Genomic DNA, 24,487 nt, shown 5'->3' with positions numbered 1-24,487 from the left:
CTTATACAACTCAACATCAAGAAGACAGACAATTCAATTAAAAAATGGGCAAAGGACCTGAACAAATACCTCAGCTAAGAGGACATATAGAGAGAGGATCCAAAGGCATATGAAAGAATGCTCAACATCATTAGCCATCAGAGATGCAAATTAAAGTCACGATGGGATACCACCTCACACTGGTCAGAATGGCCATCATCAACAAATCAACAAACAACAAGTGCTGACAAGGATGTGGAGAAAAGAGAACCCTAGTGCACTGTTGGCAGGACTGCAGATTGGTGCAGCCACTATGGAAAGCAATATGGAATTTCCTCAAAAAAGTAAAAATGAAACTACCTTTTGATCCAGCAATTTCATTGCTAGGATTATACCCGGAGAATCCTGAAACACCAATTCAAAAGAACTTATGCACCCCGGTGAACATAGCAATACTATTTACAATAGCCAAGTGCTGGAAACAACCTAAGTGCCCACCTGTAGATGAGTAGATTAAAAAACTGTGGTACATTTACACAATGGAATACTATGCAGCAGGAAGAAAGATGGAACTTCTACCATTTGCCAACAACATGGATGGACGTAGAGAGTATTCGTCGGCAGCCGTCCGTCTTGAGAGACGATGGTGTAGCTTCTTAAGTGTCTATCTGCACCGCCGAGAATGGCTGTGCAGTCCGACTCGGGAGTGACACGGCATCTGTCTCCTCCCGTGTTGAATCGACATCTTGCGATGACGCTGGAGTGTCCTCTCCAGTGAAGCTGAAGCTACAGAGCCTGGGCAGGGTGATATGGAGGGTCTGCTGTTGCCCATGCAGCAGACCCCTCCTCTCTTCGCAGCTGAAGGGTCCAAGGGAAAGACGGAGTCGATACAGCTTGGGTTCAGGTGCGCCGCAGGAGTTGCCGGTGTTGACTACAATGTCAAACCGCCTTAGGGACTCCGGCTCCGGATTTTCTGTCGGGGTTTACTCCCTTAGCCTTTCCCCTGAAGAGGTATGCCGCAAGGCAGCGGAGGTTTTTTGGAGTCAGAGTTTTCCTTCTCTGATGTACCCTGACTGGAAGATCGAACCAGCGACACTTAGCTCGCAGGCCGACGCTCAATCCACTGAGCTAAACCAGCCAGGGCAGAGCACACTAATACAAACTAGATATAACTAGCTTTGAGATGCTGGGCAAGCTACTTTAACTTCAAAAGCCTCAGTGTCTTCATCGGATCTTGTAACTCGGGAGGGTGTGCTTGCGCTTGATGATTTTCTTGAGCTGGTTAACGATGATGGAGGTGAGCTGCGGCATGGGCCGCCCTTCGAACTGGGAGCGCACCTCGAAGTCGATCAGCGGGTCCTCCACGAAGGAGAAGAACCAGTGGGTGAACGGCACGCGGGTGAGGACGAACCGCAGCCTCCCCACCACGCGCGACAGCTTGACGAACAGGTAGGCGGACTTGCCGAAGACCAAGTCCACGTCGATGGCCAGGTGGAAACCCCCGTTGTATTCCACCTCCGCCTCAAAGGCCAGCTCCTCCGGGGACGTGGCGGGCAGCGCCTCGCCCTCGGGGCCGTCGGGCTCGGCGCCGGCCGAGGGCACCACGGGCCGGAGGAGCCGGATGGTCTTAATGAAGGGCACGGTCTCGCCCAGGAACACGTCCGGCAGGCTCAGCCCCTCCAGCAGGCGCCCGGCCGTCTTGGTCTGCAGCAGCTCCTCGAACTCTACCTTGATCTTCTTGGTGACCCAGCGGCGGGCCAGCGCGGTGTCCCGCAGCTCCCGGAACAGGAACAGGATGATGGCGTTGAGGAAGTAGCAGGTTTCCCGCGTCGGCGGGGCGGGGGTCTCGGGGGTCGGGGTGGCGCCGCCCTCGGGGGGCCCGCCGGAGGGCTCCTCGGCCCCGCCACCGCCATAAAGGTACTCCCGCAGGGCCAGGCCCGGCACCGGCCTGAGGTAGCGGAAGCCGTCGCGCGCCCGAGCGGCCTCGTCCGGCGGCGGCTCGGGCTGTTTGCGGTACAGCAGCAGGAACTGGGTGAGGAGCGTGAGGAAGGAGCCCAGCACTGCCGACGCCAAGATCATGAGCAGCAGCCCCATCCCGCCACCGTCTCCGCCCGGACAGCCCGGGCCGCTGCTCCCGCGCGCACAGCGCGGCTTTCTTCACGCCGCCGTCCCCGCTGCCTCCATCTTGAGGACATCGGGCGGTGGGGTTGGGGCGAGCAGCTCCCTGGGCTTCGTCCGACCGCTCCGACCAGCGTCGCGCGACGCCCGAGCCTGCTACGGCCAGCGGCTCTTCTGAACCTGCGGGAGGCGGCTGCTTTGGCCGCGGCGGCGGCGGCGGGGGCGGGAGCGGGAGCCGAGTAGAGAGTATTATGCTTAGTGAAATAAGCCAGGCAGCAAAAGGCAAATACCATATGATATCACCTAACACAGGACGCTAATAAACAACACAAATGAGCAAAGCAGAACAAGAGGCAAGTAAACAAGGAGCACACTAACAATGACCAATGGGGAGGGGAGAGCAGAGAAGGGGTGAAAAAAAGGAGAAGGGTCTAGTCAAGGAACTAGTATAAATGATCCATTGACATGGACAATGGGATAATGGGGTGGGGATCAACTGTGGGAGAAGGGGTGGGCAGTGTGCGATGGAGCAATGGGGGCAAAAGTGGGACAACTGTAATTTAAAAAAACAATAAACATTAAAAAAAAGAAAAAGACTATATACCACAATCAAGTGGGATTCATTCTCGGGATGCAAGGATGGTTTAATATCAGCAAATCAATAAACATAATACACCACAAAAACAAAATGAAACACAAAAATCACATGATCATATCAACAGATACTGAGAAGTATTTGATAAAGTACAACACTTATTTATGATGAAAACACTCAGCAAAGTGGAAATAGAGGGAACATACCTCAACATAATAAAGGCCATATATGAGAAACCTGTTGCCAACACCATACTCAATGGTTAAAAACTGAAACCTTTCCCCTAAGATCAGGAACAAGGCAAGGATGTCCACTCTCTCTACTTGTATTCAACATTTTTTGGAAGTTCTAGCTACAGCAGCCAGACAAGAAAAAGAAAGAAAAGGCAACCAAATTGGAAAAGAGGAAGTAACACTGTCATTATCTGCAGGTGACATGATAATGTACATGGAAAACCCTATGGACTCCACCAAAAACACTACTCAACCTAATAAAAGAATCTGGCAAAATAGCGGGATACAAAGTCAGTATTCAAAAATTGAAGGCATATCTGCACTCCAACAATAAAATATCAGATAAAGAAACTAGAAAATAAAAACATTTACTATAGCAACAAGAAAAATAAAATACTTAGGAATAAACTTAACAAGGAGGTAAAAGATCTATACTCAGAAATCTACAGAACACTGAAGAAAGAAATTAAGGAAGATACAGATAAATGGAAGCATATACTATGTTCATGGATGGGAAGAATCAACATCATTAAAATGTCCATACTACCCAAAGCAATTTACAGATTCAACACAATCCCTATTAAAATATCAATGACATGTTTCAGGAACCTAGAACAAATATAAAAAATTTATTTGGAACCAAAAATGACCCCAAATAGCCTCAGCAATCTTGAGAAAGAGAAACAAAGTAGGAGGAATCACAATACTTTATATCAAACTATACAACAGGCACTATAGTCAAAACCATAAGATACACAGACCTGGCATAAGAAGAGACACATAGATCAATGGAACAGAATAGAGAGCCCAGAAATAAACCCAGGTCTCTATGGTCAGTTAATATTTGAGAAAGGGAAAGAAGCATAAAATGGAGTGAAAACAGCCTCTTAAACAAATGATGTCAGGTAAATGGAGAGGGACATGTAAAAAAAATGAAACTAGACCACCACCTTACACCATACACCAGAATAACTTAAGATGGATAAAAGACTTAAATGTAACCCATGGCACCATAGAAGTCCTAAAAGAAAACATAGGCAGTAAAACTTCAGATATCCCACGCAACAATATTTTCGCTAATATATATATTTCCTACAACAAGGGAAATAAAAGAAAGAATAAACAAATAGGGCTACATCAACTAAAGAGTTTCTGCTCAGAAAAAAAAAATTCAACAAGATGAAAAGGGAATCAACCATATGGGATAATATATTGGCAAATGATACCTCCGACAAGGGATTCATCTCCAAAATATATAAAGAACTTATATGACTCAACACCAGGAAGACAGATGACCCAATTAAAAAATGGGCAAAGGACCTGAACAGACACTTCTCCAAGGAGGACATACAGAGGGTCCATAAACATATGAAAGGATGCTCAACATCATTAGCCATCAGAGAGATGCAAGCTAAAGCCACAATGAGATACTACATCATGCCAGTTAAATGGCCATCATTGACAAATCAACAAACAACAAGTGCTGGCAAGGATGTGAAGAGAAGGGAACCCTAATGCACTGCTGATGGGAATGCAGACTGGTATAGCCACTGTGGAAAGCAATATGGAATTTTCTCAAAAACATAAAAATGGAACTGCCTTTTGAACCAGTGATTCCTAGGATTATACCTGAAGAATCCTGAAACACCAATTCAAAAGAACCTATTCACCCCTATGTTCATAGCAGCACTATTTACAACAGCCAAGTGCTGGAAACAGCCCATGTGCCCATGTGTAGATGAGTGTATCAAACAACTGTGCTACATTTACACAATGGAATACTACTCAGCAAAAAAAAAAAAAAGAAGGAACTCCTACCATTTGCGACAACATGGATGGAACTAGAGAGAATTATGCTTAGTGAAACAAGCCAGGCAGCGAAAGAGAAATACCATATGATCTCAACTAATATAGGAAACTAATGAACAAAATAAATGAGGGGGATAGAGAGGGAAAAGCGGGGGAAGGGTCTATTCAAGGAACTAGTATAGATGACCCATGGAGATTGACAATAGAGTGGGGATTGACTGTGGGAGGGGTGGGTGGGCAGGGTAGGGAAGAGTAATAGGGGAAAAATGGAACAACTGTAATAAAAAAATATTAAAAATAAATAAATACTAATGACTAGCTATTATAAAATATTTTTACAAAAATATTTTCCCTTTTCTTCCTCATGTCCCTCTCTCTTTTTGGTACCCTGCAGCAAGTATGTCTATACAGTGAAATATGCTAGGTTTGTCAATATGGAGAATCTCACAATCTTATGAAAAAATTTTTGAGTCAAGGTAAGTAAAAAGTGAACACCTGCCAATATCACAAATTCTTCATGCCTCAGCTGTCTCTGATATGAAGTTCCATTAACCACTGTATGAATGTTTATGATCATAAAAGCTTAGAAAAAGGTATATACACAAATATATAAAGACACTGAATTAAAAAAATCATTTTTCATGCCGTAAGAGAGCAAGCAATATTATCTCATTTTTTTCACAAGACACTGAGTTAAATCATCTATGTGTCTTAGCATATTTGATATGACACAAACTCCTAAAGCATTTTTGCACTGACTAGCTAAGTTAACATAAAAGAACTCCAGAAGACTTGAGGTCCCACTGTAAACATTTGAGTCAAAAACTATCAAAAATAAGTATTTAAAAAGAAATCTCATTTAAAATTGCATAAAAAACCCCTAGGAATAAATTTAACCAAAGAGGCAAAAGACTGTATTTGAAAAACTATAAGACACTGAAGTGAGAAATTTAAAAGGATACAAATAAATGGAAGCATGTACCATGCTCATGGTTAGGAATTAACATAGTTAAAATGCCCATACTACCCAAAGCAATATATAAATTCAATGCAATCCTTATCAAAATACCAATGTCACTTTTTACAGAACTAGAACAAATAATCCTAAAATTTACATTGAACCACAAAAATAATAATAATACAACCCACAACCAAACAGCCAAAGTAATCTTGAGAAAAAAGAACAAAGTTGGAGGTATCACACCACCTGAAATAAAATTGTACTAAAAAGCTACACTAATCAAAACAGCATGGGTGGGGAAGGGGGGAGTATGATTGGGGGAAAAATGGGACAAGTGTAATAGAAAAATAATAAATAAATAAATAAATAACAGCATGGTAGTGGCATAGATCAGTGCAGTAAAATAGAGAATCCAAAAATAAATCAATGCCTCTATGGTCAATTAATCTATGACAAAGGAGGCAAGAAATTACAATGGTGTAAAGATAATCTTCTTCAAAAAATGGCGTCAGAGAAACTGGACAGAGAGATGCAAGAGAATGAAGCTGGTCACTTTCTTACACCATATAAAAGAATAAACTCAAAATACATTAAAGTCTTAAATGTAAGAATATCATAACGCTCCTATTAGAAAATATAGGCAATAAACTCTTTGATATTGTCCTTAGTAATATTTTTTTTGGATAGTTCTCAAGCAAGAGAAACAAGAAAAAGTAAATGAACAAGTGAAACTACATCAAACTAAAGAGTTTTTGCACAGCTAAGGAAACCAGCAATAAAATGACATCCTACTGAATGGGAGAAGATACTTGCTAATGATACATCTGATAAGGGATTAATATCAAAATATATAAGAAACTCATATAACTTAACACCAAAAAGCCCATTTAAAAATGGGCAAAGGACCTGCATAGATATTACTCCAATGAGAACATACAGAGGGCCAATAGATGTATTAAAATATACTCAACATCACTAATCATCAGGAAAATGCAAATTAAAAACACTATGAGACACCTGTCAGAATGGCTATCAATAAATCAACAAACAATAAGTGTTGTCAAGGATGTGGAAAAAAGACCTTCTGCACTGTTGGTGAGGTTGTAAATTGGTAAAGTCACTATGGAAAACATAGTAACTAAAATAGAACTACCATATGATCCCGAAACTCCACTTCTGGGTATTTATCCAAAGAAATCCAAGCCAGTAATTCAAGAAGACATATGCACCCCTATGTTCATTCCAGCATTGTTTATAGCCAACCTACAGAAGCAATCTAAATGTCCATTGATAGATTAATGGATAAAGATGTGGTATATCGTCGGCAGCCGTCCGTCTCGAGAGACGATGGTGTAGCTTCTTAAGAGTCTATCTGCACGGCCGAGAATGGCTGTGCAGTCCGACTCGGGAGTGACATGGTATCTGTCTCCTCCCTTGTTGAATCGACATCTTGCGATGACACTGAAGCTACAGAGCCTGGTCAGGGTGATATGGAGGGCCAGCTGTTGCCCATGCAGCAGACCCCCCCTCTCTTCGCAGCTGAAGGGTCCAAGGGAAAGACGGAGTCAATACAGCTTGGCTTCAGGTGCGCCGCAGGAGTTGCCGGTGTTGACTACAACGTCAAACCGCCTTAGGGACTCCGGCTCCGGATTTTCTGTCGGGGTTTACTCCCTTAGCCTTTCCCCTGAAGAGGTATGCCGCAAGGCAGCGGAGGTTTTTTGGAGTCAGAGTTTTCCTTCTCTGATGTACCCTGACTAGAAGATTGAACCAGCGACACTTAGCTCGCAGGCCGACGCTCAATCCACTGAGATAAACCAGCCAGGGCTGTGGTATATATACAATGTGGTATATATACAATGGAATATTACTTGGCTATAAAAATTAAATCTTGCCATTTGCAACAACATGAATGGACCTAGAGGGTATTACACTAAGTGAAATAAGTCAGACATAGAAAGAGAAATATCATATGATTTAACTTAGATTTAAGTTAGATTTAACTTATCTGTTAAATCTAAAAAACAAAATAGGCAAACAAACAAAGGAGAAACAAACTCACATACAAAGAACATTTTGACGGTTGCTAGATGAAAGGAGGGCTAAGATATAGATGAAAAGGGGTAAGGGATTAAGATGTACAAATTGCCAGTTAGAAAAACATTCACAGGAATGTGAAGTACAATGTAGAAAATATAGTCAATAACATTGTAGTAACTATGTATGTTTTCAGATAGGTACTAGACTCATTGAGATGATCACTTCATAAGTTATATAATATCTAACCACTATATTGTATACCTGAAAGTAATATTATATGGCATCTCAATTGTAACTGAAAAGTTTTTAAACATTTTTTAAAAAGAAGGTCTATGAGATGGCCACTCAAACCAAATAAAACATCTTCCCACTCCACAGGGTCTTCTAATACATACAACTTTTTCTTCTAAAGTTTAATAAATTGACAAATACTGGGGTAAAGACTTTTATGAAAAATTTGACCATGAATAATATTGCATACATACATATCTTTAAGCATTTAGAATCAAAATATAAAAAGATTACATCAATGAATCAGTGTGGGTGTGTGTGATAAACAGTCAAGAAAATCCTTACCTCATTGACCAAGAACTGGAGCTGCAGAACAGCTGCACCACTTTCATGCTGGCAATAACAATCAACTCCAGGTCTCCCGAGTCTAATACGAATAAGAGTCAAGGATTCTAACATTTTAATGAGCACTAATATCAGTGAGAAAAAAATAAGCTAACTTAACTTAATAGTTGATGTTTTGCCTTTTAGTTATCTTAATTTTTTTAAAAGAGTTGAAAAATCTTAGTCTTTGTTGATGCAAATTGTATTATATAGCACAGCATATCAGCAAAATGGCCAAATAAGATGTCCTTTGCATGTATTCCCCCTTAACAAAAATAATTTGGCACCCATACACAGAAAAAATGGCCTTCATGGGAACTTCTAGATTCAAGTAGGAGAATGTGAAACCCTGGTGCAATCCCAGAATGAATAAAGCCATTTTGGGAAGGCAGGCTTACACCCAGGTGGCTGGTATGGAAATAGCTCTATACCCCTGAGAACTCAGCTACAGCTCTGTTTGGATTTGCATTTGTCACCAGCAAATGCCACCAACGGACCCATAGGAGTCAAGCCCACACATGAATCATGTAATAGGCATAGAGACCACGGTCATGGTTGTGGACTCAAAAGTGGCCTTTGAGCCAGCTCCAGCCATTCTCGGTTGCATTGCAGAAGCCCCTGGAGGCAAGACTGCCAAACTGGATCAGATTATAGATTCTGAAATGGCCCTGTAACTCAGCTCCAGCCCATCCCACCCATATTTTATAAACAGCTTCACTAATACATGGACCCTCTTGTCTGCAGCCCCAGAGATCCTGAAAGGGGTCTAATAGGCATCAACCCCCTCTCAGTCTATGCTGAGCTGCTGTGCCAAACAGGCCTGCTGGCACAGGTGCCAAACAGATAAATTTCTGTCTGTGCCCCCAGAAATCCTGAAAGGGCCCCACGGTTCCAGCTTCCTCACAGCCATAGTCTCCCAGTCTTCCAGATGTCTTGAGGGTCCAGAGTACATGAAGCAGACATTACCATCTGAAGATCCTGAATGAATCCTATACTCTACTCCAGGTCCCTTCTAGCCACAATCCATGAGCACTACTGGCATGGGGTACCAAGCAAAAACCACTCCCATCTATACCCCTGGAGGAGCTGGAAGAACCCACCCTATACACAGCCCCAGCCACCTCACAGCTATAGTTAGCCAACAGTCCTGGTGGTTCAGGGTCCCTGTGGGAAACACTCCTACCTGCAAACCTGGAGAGTCTAAGATGGTCCTATACTTAGTTCGAGATGCACCCAACTGGAGTCTGTGGATAGTAATGCTGTCACAAGGAACCAGCAGAAAACACTTCTGTCTGCATTGTCGGAGATACTGAAAGGGCTTTATACTTGGTTTCAGCCCCTCCCAGCTATAATCCACAAGCAGTCCTACCAGCACAGGGGCCTGGCAAGAGACATGGTGGAACCCAGGAGATTCTGTAAGAACCCTATAGGCCATTTCAACCCCTCTAACCATAGTCATGGACCAATCCTGCCCGTTCAGTAACCTGGAGAGAGACATGCCCACCTGTGCCTGCAGAGCCAGGTCTGCAAACCTTAATCTCGGCTGTGGAATCTGAAACGGCTCTGACAGCCACAGTTCAGGGTCAGTCCTGCCCACCGATGGACTTACCCAGTGATCAGGCAGCAGTCCTCCCAGGAACGTGATAGATGCCATACCCACAATTTACCTGGTAGCCCACTATCTGAGGACCCAAATATGGGTCCTTGTACAAGTGGCATCCTACTGAACAAGGCACTAGAGGCAATCACATCCACCCAGGAACCAGAAGGAATTCAAACCAGCCTGTGTCCTGGTGACAAGTCCACTAACCACAGACCCCATTAAAGACCTAGCAACCCAGCACAACTGCATTCCACAGGCAATCTTATCAGCCCAAGGAACAAACATAAGAAGGTCTTCCTATTCTGGAACCAGTCTATAACAACTGGAAGAAGAAGTGTTTGTTCTAACAAATGTGCAGGCACAAATACAAGGCTACATGGTTCATGAAGAAATATGATACCACCAATGGAAACTAAATAGCTCTGGTAAGTGACTCCAAAGAAATGTTGATCTATCATTTGCCTTGACAAAGAATTCAAAACAAGCATTTAAAGAAAGTGAATGAAATGCAAGAGAATACAGATAGACAAATAAACAAAATCAGAAAAATAATTCATTAACAAAATGCCGTTAATAAAAAAACAGAAACCAAAAAAGAGAGAACCAAACAGAAACCCAAGAGCTGAAGAATACAATGACAGAACTGAAAAAAACCAAGAGTTTCAACAACAGCCCTAATAATATAGAAGAGAGAATCAGCAAACTCAAAGATAAATCATTTGAAATTAGCCAGTTAGAGAAACAAAAAGAAAAAAAAAGTGAAGAAAGCCTAAGTGAATTATGGGATACCATTAAGCAAACAAACATTTCATCATGAGAGTCCCAAAAGAAGAGAGAAGGGGGGAGGGAGCCAAAAAATTAAAGATAAGATAGTGATAAGCGTCTCAAACCTTGGGAGAGAAATGGACCCTCAAATCTACATTATAATCAAAATGTTAAAGGTCAGAACAAGAGGAGAATTTTGAAAGAAGCAAGAGAAAAACAACCTGTCACATAAAATGCAATCACCATAAGCTTATCAGTGGATTGCTCTGCAGAAAGATTACCAGACAGAATGCAGTGTGATGATCTATTCAAAATGGTAAAAGAAAAAAAAAAATGCCAACCAAGAATACTATATCCAGCAAAACCATCCTTCAGAATGAATGAGAGATAAAGACATTCTGAGACAAACAACAGCTGAGGGAGTTCATTACCACTAGATCTGCCATGCCAACACAAGAAATGCTAAAGGGAGTTCTTCACATTGTAATGGAAGGACACTGTGTAATGACATAAGCACATAATATTGGGTTGGCCAAAAAGTTCATATTTTTTTTTCCATAAAATAAGACACATTTTTTCATTTTCATCAATAACTTTATTGATTTATATATTTTGAATATGTCTGCTATCTTCCACGTGGTAGAATATTGATTGTTCTCAATTAATGTCTCAATTTGATTGCTATCAACTTCAACTGGTCTACCCCATGGTGGAGCATTATCCAGTGAGAAATCTCCAGCACAAAACTTTGCAAACCACTTTTGACACATTCAATCAGTCACAGCACCTTCTCCATATACTGCACAAATCTTCTATAGTGTTTCAGTTGGGTTTTTCTCTTTCTTGAAATAAAGCATGATATGTTGAAAATGTCGCTGATTTTCTTCCATCATCAATATCAAAATGGCTACACAAAAATTCACTGGTTTTGATGTTTTTTTTAAAAAACATATGCTGATATGACAGCTGTCACAATACAATCTAACAAAACTTGTTTGGAATGAAGTCAAATATAGCTAAGTGCTACTAGAACCATCTTATAGAAAAAAACCAAATGAACTTTTTGGCTAAGCCAATAATTTAAAACTTATTGGCAAAGGTAAATATATAGTTGAATTCAGAATATCCTAATACTATAATGGTGGTATATAAATTATCTATATTATAAAAGCTAAAGATAATATTAAAAACAACTGTAGTAACAATTGTTAATGGAGGCATAATATAAAAAATTGTGAAGTGTGACAAAAATAACATACAATTTTGAAGGAGGAGAAGAGTATGTCAGCTATCTCCTATATGGTAGAAAGTTGATTGTTCTCAATTAATGTCTTAATTTTATTGCTATCAACTTCAACTGGTCTACCCAACTGTGGAGCATCATCTAGCGAGAAATCTCTAGCACAAAACTTGGCAAACCACTTTGGAAATATTTGATCAGTCCCAGCACCTTCTCCATACACTGCACAAATATTTTTGTGCATTTCAGTTGTGTTTTTACCTTTCTTGAAATAATGAAGCACAATATGCTAAAAATGTTTTATTTTCTTCCATCTTCAATATTAAAATGGCGACACAAAAATTCACCAGTTTTGATGTTTTTTAAAATACATGCTGATATGACAGTTGTCATAATACAATCTAACAAAATTGTTTTGAATAAAGTTAAAGACAACTAAGTACTACTAGTACCATCTTACAGAAAATAAACAATGAAATTTTTGGCCAGCCCAATACTTACTTATCAATAATTACTAATATAAATGGACCAGTTCTACAGTCAAAAGATACAAAGTGGCTGAGTGGATTAAAAAAAAAAAAAAAAGATTCAACAATATGCTACCTATAAGAGACTCACTTTAGCTTTACAGGCACATGTAAACTGAAAGTGGAGAGACAGAAAAAGATATTCCATGTAAATGGTAACCCAAAGAAGAGAGGAGTTTTTTTTAGATAAATTAGGTTTTTAGTCAAATCAAGTCACAAGAGAAAAAAGATATAGAGAAAGGGATCAATTCATCAAGAAGATATAACAATTATATATATATATATATGCCCAACATTAGAGAACCTAAATGTTCAAAGCAAATATTAACAGAACTGGAGAGAGAAATAAACAGCATACAAAAATAGTAGGGAACTTAAATATCCAACTTTTAACATTAGAAAAAGCATCCTTACAGAATTAACAAGGAATGAGTAATCTATTGTAAATAACACTATACATCAAATAGACCTAACAGACACACACAGAGCATTCCATCCAACAGTACCAGAATATACTTTCTTCTAAAGTACACATGAAAATTTTTCCAGGATATAATGTACGTTTGAACACATATGAAGCAAAAAGGTTAAAAACGTATCCAGTATCTTCTTCTGACAACAATGGTATTAATCTAGAAGTCAATAACCAGAGGAAAGTGAAAAATGTACAAATATGTGAAAATTAAACAACACAATCCTGAACAATCAATGAGCCAAATAACACGGCAAAATAGAAACCATAAAGCATTTTCAAAGAAATGAAAATGGAAATAAAACATACCAAAACTTATAGAATGCAGGAAAGTTTATAGTGATAAATAGCTACATCAAGAAAAAGCAATATCTCAAATAAACAATCTAAATCTATAGTTCAAGAAATCAGAAAAAGAACAAACTAAGCCCAAAGTTAGCAGAAGAAATAAAATAATAAATATCAGAGTGGAAATAAATAAAATAGAGACTAGGAAGAAAGAGAAAAACAATAAAACTAAGAGCTGTTTTTTTGATAGAATACACAAAATTGACAAACCTTTAGCTAGAGTAACCAATAAAAAAAGGGAGAGAACTCAAACTTATAAACAACAAAATGAAGAAGCAACCCAAGGAATGAAAAAAATGTTTGCAAACCATCTACCACATAAGAGATTAATATCAAAATATATAGGAAAACAAATTATATAGGAGGACATACAGAGGGCCCATGGCATATGAAAGAATGCTAAACATCACTTGCCATCAGAGAGGATATGGAGAAAAGGGAACCCTAGTGCACTGTTGGTGGGAATGCAGACTGGTGCAACCACTATGGAAAGCAGTATGGAATTTCCTCAAAAAACTAAAAATGGAGCTGCCTTTTGATCCAGCGATTCTATTATTAGGATTATACCCAAAGAATCCTGAAATGCCAATTCAGAAGAACCTATGTACCCCTCTGTTTATAGCAGCACTATTCACAATAGCCAAATGCTAGAAACAGCCTAAATGCCCATCAGTAAATGAGTGGATCAAAAAACTGGTACATTACACAATGGAATACTATGCAGCAGAAAGAAAGAAGGAACTCTTGCCATTTGCGACCACATGGATGGAACTAGAGAGAATTATGCTTAGTGAAATAAGCCAGGCAAAGAAAGCAAAATACCGTATGATATCACCTAATATAGGAAACTAAAGCACAAATGAGCAAAATAGAACCAGAGGCATGTAAACAAGGAACAGACTGACAGTGACCAGGAGTAAGGGGGAGGGGGAAAGGAGGGGAAAGAAGGAGAAGGATCTAGTCAAGGAACTAGTATAAATGACCCATGGACATGGACAACAGAGTGGGGACTGACTGTGGGAGAAGAGGTGGGCAGAGGGGGGAGCAATGGGGGGAAAAGTGCGACAGTGTAACAGAAAATCAATTAAAAAAAAATATATATATATATGAAACATACAACTCTGTAATGAAAAATAGGCAGGAGATCTGAGTGGACATTTTTCCGAGAAAACATACAAATGGCCAATGACACGTAAAAAGAAGCTCAACATCATTGAACAGAAAAACGCAAACACCTGTTAGAATGGCTGTTATAAAAAAGACAAGAAAAAACAAGTGTTGGTGAGGTTGTGAGGAAAAGGGAACGCTCGTGTACTGTTTGTGGGATTATAAATTGGTACAGTAAGTATGAGAAACTGTATAGAGGTTGCTCAAAAGATGAAATAAAAAGCTACCATATGATCCAGGACTCTACTTCTGGGTATGTAACTTAGAAAATGAAATCACTCTCTCAAAGAGAAACATACATCTTTATATTCACTGCAGCATTATTTATAATAGCCAAGATATGGAAACAGCTGAAGTGTCCATCGATGAATGAATGGATACAGAAAATGTGTTAAATATACATACAATGGAATAATATTCAGCTATAAAAAGAAGGATATCATGCCATTTGTGACAACATTGATGGACACTGAAGGCACCATGCTGAGTGAAATAAGTCAGAAAGAGAAATACAAATACTGTATTGTGTCACAAGTGTGGAATCTACAAAAATCAAGCAAAACTCCACAATGATAGATACAGAGTACAAGTGGGTGGTTGTCAGAATTAAGGTTGAGAAGTGGGCTGAATCAGTAAAGGCCATCAAAAGGTACTAATTTCCAGTTATAAAATAAATAAGACCTGGGGGTGTAATGTACAACATGCTAATCATAGTTAATAATACTGTATTATATATTTGAAAGTTGCTAAAATTGTGATGCCTTAACAAGACTAGACTTATTGTGGTGATTATTTCACAGTATCCACAAATATTGAATCACTATATGGTACACTTGAAGCAAACTTAATGTCATATGTCAATTATACCTTAAAAAAACAACAACAAAGAACATGGTCCAACAATATGTTGTCTATAATAAACCCACTTCAAATGCAATGACATTAGTATGTTTAATATAAAAGAATTAAAACAGATATACCATGCAAACATTAATTTTTAAAAAGCAGAAGTGGCTAGATTAATATCAGATAAAGTTTATTTCAGAGCAAAGAAAATTACGAGAGACAAATAAAGACATTAGATAATGACAGAGGGATCAGTCCATTAGGACGACATAAGAGTTCTACATGTGTTCACATGAAACCACAGAGCCCCAGAAAACTGAAAGCAAAAATAAAGCTGGAAAGAAAAATACATATATACAGAAACAGAGTTGAAGAATCAAATTTACTCTACTCTCAGGATCTGATAGAATTAACAGACAGAAAACTAGCAGATATAGAACTAACCAATGCAATCAACCAACAACCTACTGAACAAATATAGAACATTCTACTCAATATGAAAAGAATGCACATGCTTTTCCAGAGTCCGCAGAGTATTCACCAAGACAGACCATATCCTAGGCCACAAAACAAACCATAACAATTTTAAAGAGCTGAAACCATGCAGTGTTTTCAGACCACAATGAAATCAAACTAGAAATCAATACCAAAAAGGCAACAAGAAAATGTCCAAACACCATTATGCACTTCTAAGAAATTCATGGTTCAAAGAAATTCATGGTTCGAAAAAGAAGTCTTGAAGGCAATTTTTAAACCTACATATAACTGAATGGAATGAAAACACACATATTAAAACTTGTAGTATCCACTGAAAACAGTGTCAAGAGGAGAATTAATAACACTAAGTGCATACTTTTAAAAGAGAAAGGATATCAAATCAGTAGTCTAAGTTCCTACTTGAAGAAACTAGAAAAAGAAAAAAAGAGCAAAATAAACTCAGAGACAAGCAAAGAAAGAAAATAAAGTCACCCTGAAACTAATACAGTGTTGTATGTTAATTTTAACTCAATTTTAAAAAGATAAGCCAGAAAAATACTGAAAACAAGAAAATGGAGAAAGTTAATTAAACCAGATGCTGGTTCCTCAAAAAAATATATCAATAAAGTTTATAAACCACTAATAAGACTGACTACAAACTGCCAAAATTCAAAATTCAAGATAAAATAGAAAACCAAAATAGTTTTATAACTATTAAATAAGGTGAATTTGTAATATAAAACCTCGCCTAAAATAATCACTATGCCAAGGTACTTTAACTAGATAATTCTACCAAACACTTAAAGAATTAACACCGATTTTATTTACAGTCTCTTCCAGAAAATAAAAGAGGAGGCAACACTTCTCAATTCAGTTTCTAAAGCTGGTATTACCCCAAAAACAAAATTAGACAAAGGCAATACAAGTAAAAAATTAACTCAAAATGAAACCTGTATTCAAAAATGAAATGTAAAATTATAAAATGTTTAGAAAAAAATTAAATAGAGTAGATTAGTAAAAGAATTCTAAGAGTTGATACCAAAAGCACATCTCTATAGGAAAAAACTGATAAACTAGTCTCTAAAAGAGCTTGTTAAGGGGGTGAAAGACAATTTAAAGATTGGAAGAAAATTGCAAACCATATATCTGACAAAGGACTAGTATCCAGGATACAGGGTGGCACAAAAGTAGGTTTACAGTTGTGAGTATGCAAAACACAGTTTATTCTTGTATTATCATTTATTATTATTGATTATTTTTTATATGAACTGCAAACCTACTTTTGCCCCACCCTATATACCCAGTTGGCAAAAAAATTCATGTGGTTTTCTTCCATAAAATTAAAGACACATTTTTTAATTTTCACCAATAACTATTGATTTGGATATTTTGAGAATGTTGGCTCTCTCCCATGTGATAGAACAGTGACTGTTCTCAATTAATGTCTCCATTTGATTGTTATGGACTTCGATTTGTCTACCCCAACATGGAGCATTATCCAGCGAGAAATCTCCAGCACGAAACTTCGCAAACCACTTTGATCAGTCACAGCACCTTCTGCATACACCACACAATCTTTTTTAGTGTTTCAGTTGTGCTTTTACTTTTCTTGATATAATAAAGCATGATATGCTGAAAATGTCACTTATTTTCTTCCATCTTCAATATTAAAATGTTTACACAAAAATTCACCAGTTTTGATAAGATTTTTTTAGATGAACGCTGATACGACAGCTGTCACAATACAATCTAACAAAATAGTTTTAAATGAAGTTAAAGACAACTAAGCACTACCAGAGCCATCTTAAGAAAAAAAAAACAAATAAACTTTTGACAAACCCAATATTAGAATACCACAATGAGATCACTACAAAATTATCAGAATGGCTAAAATAAAAATAATAACACAAAATATAGCTAATGATGTGGGGATATAGGATCACTCATGCACTGCTGGTGGGAATGTAAATCATTGCAACCACTCTGGAAAACAGTTTGGCATCATCTCATAAAATTAAACATGCTACTACCATACAACCCCCAGCTGCACTCCTGGGCATTCATGCTAAAGAAATGAAAACTTATGTACACACCAAAACATGCACACAAATGTTCATAGCTGCTTTAATTATAGTAGCCAAGAAACTGGAAAGCAGGTGTCCTTCAATAAGTGAATGGTTAAACAAACTGTGATATATCCATACTCTGGAATATTACTCAACAATAAAAATATAAACTATTAATATAAACAACAATTTGGATGAATCTTCAGAGAATTATGCTAAGTGAACAAGGCCAATCCCAAATGTTATATATTGTATGATTCCATTTAAATAGCATTCTTAAAGTGGTAAAATTATTAAAGTGAGAAACAAATTAGTGATTGCGAGGAGTCATGTATGAGGGTGGGAGAATTGGAGGAATGAGATATGACTATAAAAAGGCACTATAGGAATCATTGTGATGATAGAAATGTTCTGTACTTTGAGTGTATCAATAACCTTGTTATATTATGCTATAGTTTTATAAGATGCTAGAAACTGGGTAACGAATACATAGGATTTCTCTGTATTCTTTGCTATTGTTCTTTTGTTGTAGTTTATTTATTGTTGTTCTATTACAGTTGTCCCATTTTTCCCCCATTTCTCCCCTCCCCCACCCCACCCCCCTGCTCCCGCATTCAATTCCCACTCCAGTGTCCATGTCCATGGGTCATTTATAATAGTTTCTTGACTAGACCCTTCCCTTACTTACCCCCCTTCTCTCCCTCAACCCTCCCCCTTGGTCACTGTCAGTCTGCTCTTTGTTTACTTGCCTCTGGTTCTACTTTGCTCATTTGTTTGTGTTGTTCATTAGTTTCCCATATTAGGTAATATACAATTAAATCTGCAACTATTGCAAAAAAAAAAAAAAAAAAAAAAAAGGTTTAATTTAAAAAATGGCCCTGGTTGCTGTGGCTCAGTGGATTAAGCGTCGGCATGCGAGCCAAGTGTCACTGGTTCGAGTCCCAGTCAGGGCACATGACTAGGTTGTACGTCAGGTCCCCAGTTGGGGGCGCAAGTGAGAGGCAACCACACAGTGATGTTTCTCTCCCTCTCTTTCTGCTTTCCCCTCTCTCTAAAAATAAAAAATAAATAAAGAAATAAATAAATTTTTTTAAAAGTGGAATGTCACTAAAGCAAAATTTGAGAGGAAAATATACTATAAGCATATTTTAGAAAAGAAGAAAGTTAAATCAATTTCCTCAGTTTTCACCTTAAGAAACCATAAAATGATCAAACTAAACCCAAAGTTAAGCAAAATAAGGAAATAAAAAAGATCAAAGTGAAATCAATATGACAGAATATAGAAAAGCAGTACAGGAAAGCAGTGAGACCAAAAGTTGGTTCTTCTGAAAACTGACACAGTTGATAAGCTTCTAGCCATATTGATCAGGAAAAAAAAAAAAAGAATACACAGATTACCAATAACAGGAATTTAAAAAGGGACATCAATACTTATCTCACAGACATAAAAAATATGCCAATAAATTTGACAATGAGGGTTTTCACAATCATTACTCGCATTTAAAGAAACAATAAACTTAATTTGGTCACAAATATATTCACTCACCTGAATATTTAAAAATGCAATTGCTTAAATTAATATAGCAAATAATGAACCAAAAATTAAGGATACATTCGTATAGCACCTGTTCTTGTCCCAATAGCCAAGATTTTCTGAACTGGATCAAAGGCTAATGCTGTGGGTTGATAAGGAAAACCATGCCGAACTGTCTGAAAGAGAGGAAATAGTAGAATAGTCATCAGGAGAATCAAAATTAAAATCCCAAGATACCACTATCCAACCACCAGAATGACTGAAATAGTTTTGTTTTGTTTTGTTTTGTTTTTTGCTTAAAAATAAAAAATCTACCAGATGTTGGTAGAAGTGTAAAATGATACAATCACTTTGGAAAAATGTCTTGCAGCTTCTTGTAAAACTAAATATATACTTGTCCTGTGACCTAGAAATTCCACTCCTGTATGTGTACGTACCCAAGAAAATAAAGACCATATAACCAACATAATTTGTATAAGTATAGACGTAACAACTTTATACACGACAACCTAAAACAGTCCTAATATCCAACAATAAAATCAAAAACCAAAACTGATATATGCATACAATGAAAAATTACTAAAAACTTAAAAACTATTGACAGATGCAACAACACAGATCATTCTCAAAAACATTATGCTAAGTAAAAGAAGATATGCAAAAGAGTACATATAGTATAATTACATCGATATTAAATTCTGAACAAGTAAAAGTAAAAATGGTGGAGAGGTTTGGATTCATCAAATGGTTCAATAAAATTTGTGACTTCTCTGTATGAAATCATACCTCCAAAGAAAATAAGAAAAAATATTATAAACAAATATTGAAATTCAATTCATTATATGCTTATTGAACTTTTCAGAGGTAAAGTGTACTGACATCTGAAAGTTATTTTAAAATGTATCAAAAAAATAATATGAATACATGGATGGATAGGTGGATGATAAAATAAATATAGCAAAATAAGTATATATGAATGTATACATACACACACATACATACATAAGTACTCACAATATAATTCTTTGAATTCCTCCGTATGTATGTTTGAAAGTTTTTATAACACGGTGGAATGTGTGTGTGTGTGTGTGTGTGTGTGTGTATCATTATATCATAAAGAAGATAAGACCAAAATGTAAAAAGGGAATATGTAATATTAGGAAGGAATTTAATTCAATATAAAATGTGCTATAACTTTTCAAAAAGAAGAGGACCATATAGGTAAAAATAAAAAGATAGATTCTATATCTTGTTCAGCTAGATATCTAGTGCTCTAAGAACTATTTTTAATGGAAATATTTTCATTTAAAAATTTACATCTGTAAATTACAAATGTAAACAGATGAAAATAAAGATCAAATACAGCATATAGTTTCATCTAAAACTCTTACTGCCCAGAGAAAACACTGTAAGGAGTTCATTGCATAAGTTCCTCATCTTCTTTGAAAGCATATAAGAACCCATACACATATGCATATTCTACAGTACATGACCAGATCTATAATTTGTTTTTTTCTCACTCAACAGTATAACATGGAAATAGTTTCACAAACACACACACACAAAATGTGTAAATATACTCCAAACCATTTAAAGTTGCAGAGCTTATTAGAGTATGAAAGTATCATGATATCTTTATAACCAACCAACTACTACTGTTCTATAATCTCTAAAGAATTCTCAACTAAATTGGTAAAACAAACGAACAACAAAAGACAGAACCCATTTTCTAGTCATGTTTCCCACTTGCTTCCAAACTGTTTTCCCTGTTTAGGCTTATAAACATAGCCTTGTCAAGAGAAAGACAGCCTTAATCTTCCTGCAGAGCAATGTGGATAACAAAATCAGAATATAGTTTCTCTCAAAAAAAAAAAAAAAGTTGTAATACTTTCCAACTCATTCTATTAGGCTAGTATTACCCTGATACTAGAAACTGACAAAGACATCCACAAAAAAGAAAAATTAAAGACCACTAACTCTTATAAATAGAGGTACAAAAATCTTCAATAAAATACTAACAAACTGATTTCAGCAACATATATTAATGATACATACCATGTATTGCTGGAATCTATTCCAGGAATACAAGGTAGGCTTTAAGATTTTAAAAATTGGTTAATATACCATATCAATAGAATATAGGGGAAAAATAACATGACATATTTCAGTAGATGCAAAAAAATTATTTCAGAAAATCCAACATTCATTCATGTTAAAAAGCACTTAAAAGTGGAATTGTATAGAACTTCCCCAATCTGATAAATGGTATTAAAGAAAATTTATACCTAATATCATACTAATTAATCAAAAAATAATAATTCCATCCCTCTAAGATCAGGAATGAGACAAGTGTGTTCTTGCCACAGTTCTTGTCTTATGCAGGGTAATTAGGTGAGATAATAAATAAAAGATACCCAGAAGAGAAAGAATAAGAGAGGTGTACAGTAGTCCCTCTCTATATTGTGGCTCACTTATCGCAGCCTTACTCTATCGCGGGATTTTTAAAAATATTATATTTAATTATTTACCACGGATTTTTCACTATCATGGAATTTTGCGGTGCTGTATACATATGTTGTTAAAGTTACATAGGTTTAAGAGTGTAGAATATGGACTTCCGGCCAAGATGGAGGTGTAGACAGACACGCTGCATCTCCCTCCACAACTAAGAAGGAATACAACTACATCAAAACTAGAAACAACCAGAAGTTACAGAAAATCAAACTGCATGGAAGTCCAGCAAACAAAGATATAAAGAAGAAATACTCATCCAGACAGGTAGGAGGGGCGGAGCCGGGGCAGAGAGGATGTGGTGAGGTGGCCGCATCAGCAGCAGGAGCAGCAGGCCAGGAGAAAGTGCAGTCATACATTTTAAAAAGTCAGGAGGAGCACCTGGGGACCATTCCCAGCTCCTGACCAGACCATGCAGCTCATGGTCCCAGCACTGGAGAAAATCAAGCCTCATTGCTTCTGACTGTGCAGACCAGTGGGGGTTGGGGTGGAGAAAGAAACTGCCAGTCTCTCAGCAGAGTCCGCTTGTTTAAAGGGCCCCCACAGTCCTAGACTGTCCATAGACCCAACCACTCTGGGAATGATGGCTAAGGCAGCAGCTAGAGAGGCACCAGTCCCATAGGGAAGTGGGAGAAGTGCCTGGAAAAGGGGCAAGTGTTGGGCAGGCGGCATTGTTCCCTCTCAACCCCTCCCCCACGTACAGCACCACAGCGTGGTGAAACAGGTCACCCTGTACTGACCAATACCTAAGGCTCCGCCCCTCACAACATAACAGGAGCGACAGCTCTACCTGGGATGCAAAGGCAAACAAACGCAGGAGCCTGTCAGAATGAGGAGACAGAGAAGTACGGCCCAAAAGGGGAAACGGATCAAGGTTCCAGTGGGAGAATTAAGCAACGAGGAGATAGCCAACCTAACAGATGAGGAGACAGACAACCTAACAGACGCAAAATTCAAAACACTGGTGAAAAAGATGCTCGCAGGCTTGACAGATATGCTTGAGTATGACAGACGCATAAGGGAAGAAGTGAAGGCTATGCTAAGTGAAATGAAGGAAAATCCACACAGAACCAATGGTGAAGGGAAGGAAACTGAGGTTCAAATCAATGAGTTGGAAGAGAAGAAAGAAAATAAAAGTCCACCAGTGCAGAATGAGGAAGCAAGAATAGAAAAAAAAAATGAGGAAAACTTCCCAAATTTTGCAAAAGAGATGGACATACAGATCTGGGAAGCAAGGAGGGTCATGGGCAAGCTGGACCCAGAGGAGACCACACCAGGATGCATCATGATGGAGATGCAAAAGGTGAAAGATAAAAAGGAAGTCCTGGGGGCAGCAAGAGAGAGGTGGAGAGTTGATTACAGGATGGTGCCTATAGGCCTATCAGCTGATTTCTCAGAGGACACTTTGCAGGCAGGAAGGGACTGGCAAGCAGTATTCAATGTGATGAAAGTCAAACTGCAACCAGGAATACTCTATCCAGCAAAGCTATCATTTGGAATGGAAGGGCAGATGAAGTGCTTCCCAGACAAGGTAAAGCTAAAGGAGCTCATCATGACCAAGCCATTATTATATGAAATGTCAAAGGGACTTACTTAAGAAAAAGAAGATCAAAACTATGAGCACTGAAATGACAACAAACTCACAACTATCAATAACTGAATCTAAAAAATAAAAACAAAATCCATCTAAGCAAACCAAAATAGGAACAGAATCAGAGGTATGGGGATCATTTGAAGGGTTATCAGCTGGGAGTGGGTAGGAGGAGAAATGGGGATATGGTGCAGGAGTTAAGCATCATAATCGGTTGGTACAAAATAGACAGGGGGAAGTTTAGAATAATATAGGAAAGGGTGAAGCCAAAGAACTTATATGCATGACCTATGGACATGAACTAAGGGGGGGTGGGGTTGCTGAAGGGAAAGGGAATACTGGGTGAAGGGGAGCAAAGGGGAAAAATATTGGGACTACTGTTAAAACATAATCAATAAAATATACTGAAAAAAAAAAGATAGTCACAGGGATGTAAAGTACAATATAGAGAACATAGACAATAATATTGTAAGAACTATGGGAGATGCCAGGTGGATGCTCGAATCATTGAGGGAAATCACTTAAATTATATAATTGTCTAATCACACAAAAAGAGTGTAGAATATGTTTAAGAACATAAGTAGTGTTTATAAAAGGTTAATAAGGGAGTGGGAAAGGTTAATAAGGGACTGGGAATGGTTTACAAGTGTGTGGGAAGGGTTTATAAAGTCTTAAAATATATATAAATACTAAAATAAATGTAAGGTTCCTACTTCGTGGATTTTCACTTATTGTGGGGGGGGGGGGTTGTGTAGAACGTAATACCCGCAGTAAGTGAAGGAATACTGTACTTCACAGATTGCTGCTACCTCTTATGAATGTAATCTTTAGTCTCTAAGGGATCTATAATCCTGATTAGTTGTTTTACTTAATAATGTGTTCCCTGGTAATATTTAAATTGACATATTTTCAGAAAAATATACATACATGTGTGTTTTCTTTATAAAGACAGAAGACTATTAGTACTTTTCTTTGTCTTTTAGATGAATGAAA

At 37.9% G+C, this 24,487-nt stretch overlaps 1 protein-coding gene across 5 annotated transcripts in view; it reads right to left on the bottom strand.

The window, feature by feature from the left end:
- Positions 1 to 24,487, bottom strand: part of STXBP5L (syntaxin binding protein 5L) — a 344,728-nt gene that overhangs the window by 281,829 nt on the left and 38,412 nt on the right. For all 5 annotated transcript variants that reach the window (XM_090265844.1, XM_090265853.1, XM_090265871.1 and 2 more), the window contains exons 2-3: positions 19,471 to 19,568; positions 8,309 to 8,390 (exon numbers count right to left, since the gene is read on the bottom strand). In XM_090265844.1, coding sequence (XP_090121970.1) covers positions 8,309 to 8,390; positions 19,471 to 19,568 — 180 coding nt within the window. The remainder of the gene's footprint in view (positions 1 to 8,308; positions 8,391 to 19,470; positions 19,569 to 24,487) is intronic.

Source organism: Furipterus horrens, unplaced genomic scaffold, assembly GCF_987537825.1.
Source record: "Furipterus horrens unplaced genomic scaffold, mFurHor1.1.pri manual_scaffold_1, whole genome shotgun sequence".
Classification (NCBI taxonomy): Eukaryota; Metazoa; Chordata; class Mammalia; order Chiroptera; family Furipteridae; genus Furipterus; species Furipterus horrens.
The sequence above is the reverse complement of the archived record's forward strand: the minus strand, read 5'-3'. Positions and strand labels throughout refer to the sequence as shown.